The sequence below is a fragment of the Rissa tridactyla genome, chromosome 7, assembly GCF_028500815.1.
Source record: "Rissa tridactyla isolate bRisTri1 chromosome 7, bRisTri1.patW.cur.20221130, whole genome shotgun sequence".
NCBI lineage: Eukaryota > Metazoa > Chordata > Aves > Charadriiformes > Laridae > Rissa > Rissa tridactyla.
In genome coordinates, this window is record NC_071472.1 from 11,143,594 (window position 1) to 11,155,987 (window position 12,394).

Below are 12,394 nucleotides of genomic sequence, written 5' to 3' on the forward strand. Positions count from 1 at the left end.
GGCAGCGTACTTCCCATTAACACCAGTTTGCACCCTGAGAGGTTAAGCTGAGGATGGAGGTACACGGAATGGATAAAACACAGACCCTGTACCATTTTGTTCGTTTTCCTCAGTTGTCTTTGAAACATTCAGCAACGTCTGAAAATGTTGTGTGTGTTTCTGAATCCATACTGAAACACCAGTAAAGTCGGTGGCTGGGGGACAGCCCGTTGCATGTTATTTGTATTATTTGTCAGTAAGCCCCTAAGGCACCCAAGCATCTGCTTCACCCAATTACCTAGGTCCAAGTTAAGCTGAGCTGCTGAGTTAGGCCTGGCTGGGCTGATGGATCATGTAACAGCGTTTGCCACTTGCCAGGCTGCAGTTTGCACATAAAGGTGTCACCAAGCCGTGATCCCAGGGGCAGACGATGGGTGGTGAAGGGGCAGGACGGGACATCCCTGAAGACGATGCTGGTGAGCAAGTTCGCAGCTCCACGTGGGTGTCACCACCACCCCTAGCCTTGTGCCAACTCGCTAGATGAGCAAAGTTGTCCTAAAAGCAGGAGGGAACCCACAAGTTAGGAGTTTGTCATCCATTTTGGAGGCTCACTTATGCCCTTAGGAGACGAGCAGGGATGGGTTCTGCAGGAACTTGCAGTGCTCAAAGCCCCACAGCCTTCTTCAAAAAGATGGCCCAAGGGAAGGTTGAAGATTAGCACAAGAGTCCCTCAAGTCACACAGAACAGCAGCTTAAAACAGGGTTTTTTCACTCCCTAAGTGCCCCGTGCATGCTGGGTGTCGCGGGTTGCTGTGTAACTACAGCCGGTACCTCCAAAGCCATTACCGCGCTGGGCAAAAACTGCCCTGGCAGGAAAAAGCAGCTGTGAGTTTGCCTGGTAATAACTGTACTTGTCCCATTAGGCATTTGGCAGCTGCTGGGTATGTACCGGGCTATGAAAGGCAAACGTGTGGAACTATGATGCAAACCAAGACTCAGGGCCATCCTGTGTCTAAAGGTGCAATAATTCCCTTTCGTTGCACCTATTGCCCCTATTCTTTTCTCTGTCTTATCTTTTGCTGTCATTCCCACCCACGTGTGACATTGGAAAAGCCCTGAGAGAGCAAGCCATGCTGGCAGCACAGCCTGAACAAAAGATGTGGGGTCTGGGAGGGGAAAAAACCCCCAGAGTTGGGGGTCATCCCAAGGAAAAACCATATATACACCCAGTCCCGTGCGGTTACCTCCACCAGCACCACACCATGGCCCCACCACCACAGCAACTCCTACCAGCCCAGATGGTGCACAAGGGGAAGGGCCTGAGGAGGGGGAAAACTGCTGAGGACAACGTTCATAAGTAATTTTAGCAGCTCTGCCGGCGCCTCTGCTTATCTGGGGCTTTGCAGGGTAAAGTAACGCATTAGCAAACGCCACGGCGTGGTGTGCGTAGGCTGCTGGTGGGGTTTGCAGAGGGCTAAGCTGACACGTCCTCCATGGAAAGTGCTTTCTCATGACTGGGGATTCACACGCCACGTTTTCAGAGGGCTCTGGCATTTCAGCCCTTTGAAGAACGCTTTGCAGCGATCCGGTTTTGACTAAATCCCGGTTTTAAAAATGAGTCCCTTCTTTCCACCTCCCACGCTGGTTGAGAGAAGGAGCCACAGCCTGGCCACGCACGGGTGGTTTGAGCTCATCTTGTTGCAAGTCGTTGCAGAAATTGCTGAGGATTTACCAGCCCTTGCAGGTCTGGGAGCTGAAAGGCAGAAGGTAAGAGCCAACTGACTCCACAATGCTGCTGCCATCATTTCTGTTGGTCTTGTTTCTCCAGAGCCACCAACAGTCTATCCTGTATCTGGTTTATTTAACTGCAGCTTCTGCATCTCCTTCTCAGGGAGATGCAGCGGAGATGAGTCCCTCTCTCAACACAGAAAAAGCAGCAGCAATGAACCTAGCAGCGCAGGAAAGCGAGCTGCAAGTCGGTTACAGATGTCATTCTGTCTTGACTACTGCGATTCAAGCAAAACTACTGCTCAGCAGTTTTGTTTTGGTTTGGTTTTTTTTACTATTATCATCATATTATGCTCTGGAATTCAGATTTATGTATATTTTTCAGGCTCTGCAGGAATCCTGGATCTCTGTGAATATACAGAAGTGGAAATTTAAAGATATCGTCCAAATAGGTAAACACATCAGAAACATTATCTGGGTCACATTTGGGCAACAGGGTTTGCTCTGTTTTAAGTGCAAATGGTTTACTGATGATTTAGATGAACTTCCTGAGGAGTGTTTGAAATTCCTGGCACACGTTCGGTTTACCATCTGCTAGAAGGACTTTGATGAGCCCACAAAGAGACATCAGATCGGCGCTGCTCTTCATATCTGGGGTTGACTTTTTGTGATTGACTAGTTTGTATTTTTTTTTGTGTTTGTATTATTTTGATTCCTCGAGGAGAAGCGGGGCTTGCAAGGGACTGTGCGATGAGCTGCTGAGGCAGAGATGCTCTGTTAATTCTCCATCAATGTGCTGTCATCAAGTTGTTCCAGCACTGCCTGTTTTTTATGTCTGCTAAAATTATTACGTAGAGTTGAGTTTTGTCCTCATTTAGACCAGATCTAACAGTAATTAAGTAATTTGTGCTGTCAGAGGGAACTTGAACTTGAGGCTAGCCTGGATTACAGACGCTAAAAACTTTCTTGCTTTTCCTAAAGCGTCCCACATTTAGCGCATAAATAGATGGTATGTTCTTCTCTTTCATTTCTTTCTCAATCTCTTAAAAAAAAAAATCTTTTAAGGAGCTTGTGTTGTAACCTACCAAAAAGCGCTGCCCAATAAGGTTGAATTCTGCTTGAATTTTTGGCATTTTTCTAAAGCAGGAGAGCGCTATGGCAGGAGGGCAGAGGTGGCAGGTCTTTGGAAGGGAATTTTTGCAGGGATGGGACAGAGAGTCCTGTTGACAGGGACTGAAGTGCTTTTTCTCTGCACACAGAAGTACTGAGAGCTTGTGTGTCTGCATGATGCCTCTCCAGAGACCCCTCTTGCAGGAGAAGGTTCCCACAGGTCCCAGCCCCTGGGCAGAGCTGCAGCAGAGCTCCAGGGAGCCTCGACGGATGGAGGGGACGAGGTGCATGGGGCAAAGCATGGAGGAACGGGCAAAGAGGGCAATGTTCTCCGTTCGCCATCTCCCACTCTGAGATCTCATAATTTCACAGTAGCACAGTGCCTTTGCAACCTAGCGCCCTGCCCCAGGGCACCTCCCGAAGCGTGCCGTGGTCTGCATATCGTTGAGCAGTACTTCTGCCCAAGAGCTGCCTGCCAAGCCACCGCCTGTTGCAGAGGAAATAGCCCCAGCGAGGGGGAGAGAAAAGCGTGTGCCGCGCTTTTACAAACAGGTGAGCACAGGGCAAATACACAAAATGAGAGTAAACATGTGCTGGGGAGATCTCGCCCCCAAGCAAATACCCTGTGCCTCTGGTGGGAACGTCTGCGACCATTTTCTAGCACCACCAAGTGCCTTTTGACATATAAAAGGCATGGCAGGAACTGAGCTCCCAAGGGATCCATTGGTCTTATTTCTGTGGACGCTTGTACCCTGGGTCTATTTGAAGAAGGATGATTCATTCAACTGCTCCTTGCTTATGGCTCTGTGTGTCACTTCCCATTGTAAGAAGAAGGGTCTTATTTGCTATCGTTGACTGGTTGGGGCTAATTTTGGGATAGATCTAGCATGGAAAAAATGCTTTACGCAGCAAGACAGCGGCTGATTCAGTTTCTTCCATGCTGGATGCTGGTGTTTAGAGTCTCCCAGGCAGGCAGTTTCATCAAGCAACATCAGACAGATGTTCTTCATCGTGTCTCAGCTGTGTTGACTGGCAACCTGCTCTGTCAAACACTTGTCAGGGCACAGGTAGCATTTTATTAACCGATCCACCTGAAAACACCAATGGATCTTTTAAAAGAAATGTCTTTAACAGTATTAATTGTAAAGACCCTAGCAGCGCTTGTACTCGTGTACTACCAAGAACCATTCCTGGGAAGGGGGCCAAGTTCCTGATTTTGCAGGAAAAGAGAAGAAAGTCTTCTCTGGATTTCCAGTGTCAGGCACAGTGTGAACTCATATTGGCTGTATCGTCTTTCTGATGGGGTGCACGGTGCCCCAAGGCAATGCTGGACACAGGCAAGCCTTCTGGTTTGAAGTGGATGAAGTGACGAGGGATCAGTATCAAAATCTCAGGATATTGCATTGTTGATCTAAGGAAAGGGCCCCTCTTAGTGGTGTAACAACCAGAAGGGCAGGAACTTCCCAGGGGGGGAAATGTATTTTTCCCAGAGGGAACATCTTCACAGGGATGTTGGGGGAACTGAAAAGATTAGGAGATGCTCAGATATTGGGGCAAGGAGATGCCTTATCAATGATCAGATCACATCAGCTGGTGTCACCTCAGGTGACAGCTTCAGGGCTCAGCCCCACCTGGACACCAGACCAGGGCAACCAGCCAGCCCTCTTTGCTGACTGCCATGGTTGCCCTGGTTCCAGTTTCTGGCACAAGCTGGTTTGCATGCAGAGGATGTATTAGGGTGTGATGGTCCTGGAGGCACATGGTCACGTGTCATGTGACGCGCATGGTCAGAGGACTTGCCGTCACATGCTGCAGTGGGAGGAACCACAGCTCTTTGCAGGCTGAGTGAAGGTGGACAGGAGTTTCCTTCAGATACCTTTGGGCCTCATCACCACTGACTCTGGAGCTGGGGTGGAAGCTGCTGGGGATGGCTTTCTTTGGACCTCCACTTACCCAGAAGAGTTGGAGTTTTGGATCCAGCACAGAGTAAAGGACATGGAGCTAAAGGGAACATCTCCATCCATAGCCTGGCAAGGTGAGAGGTTTTGCCACAGGCAGAGTATGCCCAGTACCACACTGCTTCAACCACTTCCAGAATCATGGCCAAGGCGTGGGTTGAACTGGAGCATGAGACTCTGCAAAGTGACACCCAGCAGCTGCCACCACTGGAGCCGCACGTCAGCTCCCCATTACAGCTTGCTCCTGCTGATAGCTGCAAATTGCACAGCGGAAATGTTGAAAATGACTTTTTAAAAAAAAAAATTATTATTTTAATCTTGAGTCCAGCTGTAAATTATCCTGTCTAGTCAAGGGTAACGCTTAGGTTGGGGTATATCCTCAGAGATGCTGGAATCCACGTGGGCGATAGCCCTCCATCCAGTGCAGCGCGGCAGGCTGCGGTGGACAGCTGGACACATTAATTGCCCCAATGCCGAGATGCATTTGCTGTGGTATAAATCAGCTGTCATTTGTCAGGCGTGTTCCTGGCTTATCAATGGGAAGCAAAACACTGCAGTGGAACGGCTCCATGAAAGGGTATGTCCTGGAGCAGCGTAATTGGTGGGAGCACGGGCTGCAGAGGGGACTGCACGATAAGCAGGCTCTCCCACTTCTCCTAAAAGCTTGACAGCTACCAGCAGCTGGCAGGAGAGCTTCAGCCCTGCATGGGCTGTAACAAAAAGATGAACCAACTGACGAACAAGAAATATGACTCTGATGGACCTTACAGATCCTTTCCGGAGGCAGGATCACAACCATCATCTCTGAATTCAGGGATATGCATGCGAGTGGGGCCAAGACAGCCTTCAGCCACCCCTTCATTTCCCCCTGAAGATCCCTAAGGAAATGTTATCCCACAGTTGGGGTCCTGCATGGAGATAATATAGCTGTAATCCACAGGTTTGATAAGGCCGGCAGCCATCTGTGGTGTTATCTCCCCTCTAGATGGAGGCCCCTTCCAGCGCGAGGCTTTCACTTGGCACACAGCGCTGAACGCTAGATGTGAGAAGAGCAAAGTGTGTGGGAGCTGCTGATTTTGTCTCCTTGGTGGGACTGTTTTTTTCGTTTTGGTTTTTTTTTTTTTTTTTTTTTAATAAAAAGATCAGATGTTGCGCTTCCTTGAAAACACGACAATCTATGGGAGAGTTCATTAGTTTATGGCAAGTTGCAACACTATGGAGCCTGGCTGAAAGCAAATGTTATTGCAAAGAGTTATCACTAAGGGGAGAGGAAAATAACGTCCTGAGGAAATAAACTCGGCAGAGCAAAACATGGAACAATATAAGGCTGTGGAGGACAGGCAGTAGAGTTGAATACTTTCTCAGAATAAAAGCCCCCAGTCACCTGTTTTCAATGCCAATGTTTGTTTTCTGCGTATTCAGTGAATATGTGGGATACATCTGTTCAGGACTCCATCTCTAATGGGAGTAACAAGTATCATGATTGCAGCTGGCTGAACTTTTTTACTACTAGTACACAAAAATGTCTTTGTGACCATTGTTAAATAGTGATAACACCAGTAAAAATCAGCTTTGGTTGTGCGTTTTTTTGAGAAAATGGTGTGTTTTAATTTCAAGTCCCATGGAATCATATTTCAGAAAGGACTTTCCTCCACAAAGCCCCCCACTAAAATACAGATTTGAGCAGCTTTAATGATGACCAGCCCGTCTCAAGTCTGAGCAAAGGTGGAGACGCAAGGGGAGAGGAAATGCCCGCTTTCATAAATCTGGCATAGCTGTACTGCCAGCTTCCTTAGCATGCAGTTAGTCTAATTTACACCAAGGGCTGAAACTGTAGTATCAGGTTTGGAGAAGTGTAAAGGTGAATTCAAAATAATCTATCACTTTGCTTCCTGAGTCTCATGCCACTTGCAACACTGCAAAGGACCCCAGTTTTGCATTGTCAAGGTTTTTCTTGTGCTTTTATTTCCTAACTGGGGAATTTGTTGCAACTTTGTTCTTATTTAGCCTCATGGTAGGATGCAGAATCTTCTTCAGGCAATGGGATGCTGTGCCTGCTCCCAACACAGCTAATTGCACCCAGCCAACATGAGGCCCTTGCAGCCTCTTGCTTTGTTTTGAGGGTGATAATTTCTTTCTTGGTGTTTTGGCTGTCTTAAAACAACACCAAAGCATAATATGATGCTACCTGACAAGGACTGTCATAACCAGCCCTGCGGCCATGTGTCCTGGAGCGGGCAGCACCCACCTCTGTGTGCAGCGTAGCCTGGGAGAAGAGGTCTGCTCCCTGCTCCGGCTCAGCCCTGGGCCTGCAAAGCCCCTTTCTGCAAATGGATGTATTTGCCTGTGAAACAGAGGGTGACTCTTCCTTCATCCCCTTCTTTCCCTCGTCCTCTCGCCAGCTCAGGTTTCACCTTGTGTTCCTGAACAGTGTGTGGGTTGGTGTTGGGGTGCAATCCCGATAGCTCCTCTGCCCGAGGAGTCACTACAGCCCCTGGATTTAGCTCTGGTGACCTTAGAAATAAGAGGCCAACTTCTTGAACGAGCTGCCTGAGGAGCCTGGGATAGGTCAGAGATTTCTTGAGCAGATCAAAAGCCGGAGATGTTTTTCTGACAGTCCCGGAGCTCCCTGTCATGATTTATGAATTATATACGCTCTATATGTTTAGCTGAAGAGGCTCAGTGGAGGAACAGGGGCTGGTTTGTGCAAGCAGGAAAGAGCATATGGCTTCAGAGAGCCACCACCTACCAAGAGATACCCCCTCGAATGCGCTCTCTGCGGAGCCATCAAAGGGCCTTGAGGGACCATGGCAAAGGGACCCCAGGAGACTCACAGCGAAAAATGTCAGGATATTTTAGTGGGACAGCATTTTAATGGGGAAATGAGTTATGGGGAATTGGACCCAGGGCAGGATCTGGGAGCTCTGGACTTGGGGCAGCAGACCCACAGCCTTTTCTTGTTTCACAAATCCTCTTTCTCTTTCTTTGGAGCTTCAGCAGGTCCCATGGGGTACAGCTCTCCCTTGGTAAGTGCTACGTGCCCTGGCAGATTTTGAGTTTCATGTCCTCTTTTGGAGATTGGATGCCCAAAGGCACTCTGCCGGGCTCCTGGGGCTCTTCGTGCCCCAAGAGCTGTTGTCTCACCAGTGACACTTAGCTCACGTTTTCTGAGGTTGTCTCAACAGCTCAGAGAATTGTGGTGCTTTTCTCTCCTCTCCATGAGACGAGATTTTGCTCAGCCCCATGCTTGCGTGGCCTGACCTGAGCCCTAATCCTGACATGAGGGAGACTTTCCTGATTCTGATGCAAAACAGGGCAGGAAAACTAATTATTAACTTTAAGGCCAGAGTGTTTCCATGTGCACAATATAGTAATCCCTATAACACGTCTGTAGCTTCCAGGTTATAGTCCACCGAGCAGGTAGTCTTGTAGTCATTGAAGGCTTTGAGCAACAAAAATCCACCACATCCTGAGCCTGAGTAATTACCTGCTGGAACAACTTTACTGTGTTGTGCTCTAACACAAAAGTGCTCGGTTTCAGCTTCCAGCGTGTAAATCTTGTTTTTCCTCTGCCCCACAGAAGAGGAAGCCCTCTGCCAGAAAGCATCTCTCTGGGACTTGGTTACAGATGATGACTAGCACACCTCCCAACTCTCTCCTGGCCAAAATAAAGACACTGAAAGCCTTCATCCCCGCAGTGCAAGACAGGTTTTCTAATCCTGAATGATCCTGCATCTTTTTGTCCTGCGCTAGGTAGATCCAGAACCGCTCCCCTGCGTGAGGGTTTGGGTTAGCAGTGGTCCAGCTACAGCTCCTGTCTGCACCTTCTGCTGAGAAAGACATGCAAAAATGCTGCCCTCAGCAGACAAAGCCACTGGGGAGAAATTTAAGGGTAGGTATTTTGAAGCCTTGCTAGAGGTGGCCAGGAAGAATTAGGGAAATCCAGTAGCTGAAATTTTAGTGGTCTGTCAGACTACAGTCCTTTTTTCCACCACCTTTTTTCATCCACGTACGGACAAAAGTGGTCAGATGTGCTGTCTGATGACCTCTTGACCATGTTGGTGATTAAAGGGATAGAGACAGGCAGCGTGGAGCCCAAACTGGGGTCTCTGCTGCCCTGGTGTAAACTCTTAGGGAGAGCAGCAAAGTCCCTGAAGATGCTCGGCTGGCCTCAAGGGAGTTACTCTGGGACACCTAAGATGCGATCTACGCCATGTTCTCTATGGTAAGTCTTAAATCTCTCTGCTAAGAAGAGCAACTTTGCTGCTGTCCCCAGGCCAGCGCTGTCACTCTTTAAAGAGGGGCTGAACGAGCGGTGGGATTTGTTGCTTGAAGACCAGCTGAACGTGTACTTTCTGTCATTTTCGGGCACTTGCTGTTCCCTCCTCTCTTAATGTCAATGCAAAGTGGGCTCCCAGAATACTTTAACTGTCTCAGAATGACCGCAGGGTCGATCATAACACGATACGCAAGGGAAGTGGATGTAGCCCCAGAAAACCTATACCATTGTTGAGCTGAATCAGAGGGAGCAAGCCTTGGCTTATTTTTTTTTTCCCCATACGGAGGCAAATTTTGTCATCATATCACTCACATAACCTTTCAGATGAACTTAGTAATCATGATATGTTTTGGTTTGGCTTCTTTCAGATTAAAACCTTGCCTTTCAGAAAAAGGAAACCATAAGTTAAATAACTCCAAAATTAGGTATTTCTGAAGGATAATTAGTGGTCTTCTTTCTTACCAAAAACAACCCAAGACTGTGCATTAAATAATACCTTGTAGTAATTCCTTCAGTACTGCTCCAAATGTGATTAATTTAGTAGGATGTTATCGGTATAGCATCCTACATTTCAAACCACACTTTAGGGTATTATCTACAATAATGAATACTACATACCTCCGCAACTTTTTGAAAAATCAACCAGACTTTATGTCCCAAATCCCCCATCTGGGTCTTCTGTGCTTCACCAGTTGCACCAAGGCTTGTATTTGCCTACACCCAAATTACCGACCGATCATATTCTTTCATTCCCTGTTGCTGTAGATAGGGGGACCCATGTAAAGTGAACGCAGATACAGATCCCTGCCCCCAGTTATTTCATTTGGTTGCAAAAATACTGGAATTATAAACATCCTATTTCATCGCTTTGAGCAAAAAGCAATTTTAGTTGCACTGAAATTCCTATAGCAAAGGGAACGGGTCTGTGTTTGTAAAAGAGTTCACTGCAAAAAGTGCCATTGTCCGTGCAAATACATAAATATATACTATATAGGGATATATGTATGTATACATACACATAGGCACTGTATATACAGAAAGATACACACACATACTTAGGAGATGTGTATATAACACTCACTTATATACAAATCTATTCCCTGTTATGAAACAATCGTCAAGATATAAACAAGAGAAGTTAAACCATGGATGGGCACATTTTCAAGTGCTGCTGGAGGGTTTTATCTACAGTATTGAAGAAGTGCTATCAAAACCTAAACAGGGCACTTATTACAAAGAAACCTTTACGTAAGTGCTGGAAAGGTTTGCCGAATAACCAGATGTTGTTGCAAAGACACTTCTCCTCCCCCTCTCCCCACTTCTTTCCTTCTTTAATAGTTCGATTAATTCTGCGCATAAACCGGGGCTGATAAAAGTTCTAAGCTGCAAACTTCACCACATCTGGACACTGTCGAAGCCAGATCGTTCAGCGGTGCACTTCAGTTGCTTTTAATCTCCCTCAATAAAATAAAAACTTCCAACAAGTAATGCTGACCTATATATATTTTTGCGCTGTAAACACTGACATCTGCGAGCTGCTCCAAGCGAGCACGCAGCGCTTTCCACCAAGGCAATCGCTCGCCCTTCGCCGAAAGAGAAATACACAGCTGATGCAGTCGTAGCAGCGTATTCTACTCAACTCTCTGCTATTTCCAATCCTCCAGCTAATTGCTGTCAGGGGAGAAATCAAAGATTAGCTATTTTGCTGGAGGAAGGAAAAATAAACAGCCTCTCTCGGAGTATGTTGCTTAACGTTGTCTAACCAGAAACATTTTTTTTCTACTTACAGAAGGAGAGCAGCAGTAAGGAAAGCAGACCCAGTCTCCTCCAGTAACCCATTTTCTGCATCCCGCCAGCGACCAGAAGCCCGGCTTCACGGCATTGACCAATTCATCTTCCCTCGGTGCAGCCAGTCTCCTGCCTTTCTGCTGTCAAGCCCAGAGCCCCGAGTTTGCGAGGCTCCCGGCCAGGCTTGCCGGGAAGGCGGATCCAGCCGCTAAAGCCCAGCTGTGTGTGGGGTCCGCCCAGGAACTGCAGTTTATGAACAAACTAAGCCTGACTCTCCTCTCGAAATATATACAAATATGGGAGGGGGGAGCCGGGGGAAGAAGCCTGGCTCCGAGAAAGAGAGTTTGATTTTTATTTTTTTTTTCCCCAATGACAACCCGGAGCTGCTCCCAGCTCCGTAACGACCCAAGGATCTTTGAAGGGGACCTAATGTCTACTGCATGTATCTAATCAAAAAGGCATGGGTACTCCTGCACGCCTCTCTCCTCTGAATAAAACACAGAAGGTAATGCTTCAATATGCTGAGCTGCCATTAATTCACTACTTTCCCCCCTGCCCCTTTTAGAAATTAACTCTATCTTTTAAGTAAGCTTCAACGGGCTATATTTTTAATAGGGATAATTAGAAGTTTTAGGGCAGCTTTTTCAGAAAGACCACATCAATATGAGCTTAGCCTAAAGTGGGTGCTTTCGACCCATTAAAGCAGCAGGATTTAAACATATACTTATATGTTTTCCTGAATCAGGGCCTAAAATAATAACATAGAGCATTTAAATAGCTGCTTTCTCCCCAAGATCTCAAACTGCTTTACAAAAACTTGTAAGAAATATTATCCCACTTACAAAAGGGAAACTGTGAAACGTAACAGAAATCTGACTTGCCTTGGTTGTTAACGCTATCAATCAGTGGCAAAAGGAGGAGTAAAATCCTCAAACTCTTGCCCTATGATCTACCCCAACCCTTCCGATTGCATTAAAATAATGATCAATGTAATCGAGTGTGGCAGAGAAAGAGATGTCGTAATTGAGGCCTTTTGCAGTCAAAATGCCTGCCCTAAGGTGAGGCTAATTTTTTATAGTTATTGATATTGATATTGATTAATTTTTAATGCATACACAGCACTCTGATTCGGTGAATCTCCAGCTTTTTATTTACTCCTTTTACAATTCATCTTTTAGTTCATTAATGAGTATGTGGTGGATATGTAGTGTATCTGTATCTGCTTGTGTCTATATGTGAGCATTTTGCTCTGTTGAACTTGAAGATCCTTTCTTTGTATGAGTCTTTCTGATAAACCGCACCCACTTGCTTTGTAAATTATTTATATAGATTATTCTGTTAGGGAGCTAAATAATGGTATCTCTTTCCCCTTCTTTTGTATTTAAAAAGGAAAAAGGAGAGGTGTTAGACAAGGTTCAGACAGTTGATAAATACAAAGCATCTCTCCCATGCCATGGCTACACCAGCGTGACTCTGCAGAGACTTGCTTGGTCTGCTCCGACTTGCCTATCCTCCACGGAGAAATGGCCATGTGTCCCTGGGATAACAGAGC

The 12,394-nt window shown here is 46.6% G+C and overlaps 1 protein-coding gene across 1 annotated transcript in view; it reads right to left on the reverse strand.

Annotated features, from left to right (window-relative positions):
- LOC128912523 (TGF-beta receptor type-2-like) overlaps positions 1-11,014 on the reverse strand; it is a 34,732-nt gene extending 23,718 nt beyond the window's left edge. The window contains exon 1 of the mRNA XM_054208574.1: positions 10,842-11,014. Within this exon, the coding sequence (XP_054064549.1) occupies positions 10,842-10,902 (61 nt within the window). The 5' untranslated portion in view covers positions 10,903-11,014. The remainder of the gene's footprint in view (positions 1-10,841) is intronic.
- Between the last annotated feature and the right edge of the window lie 1,380 nt (positions 11,015-12,394).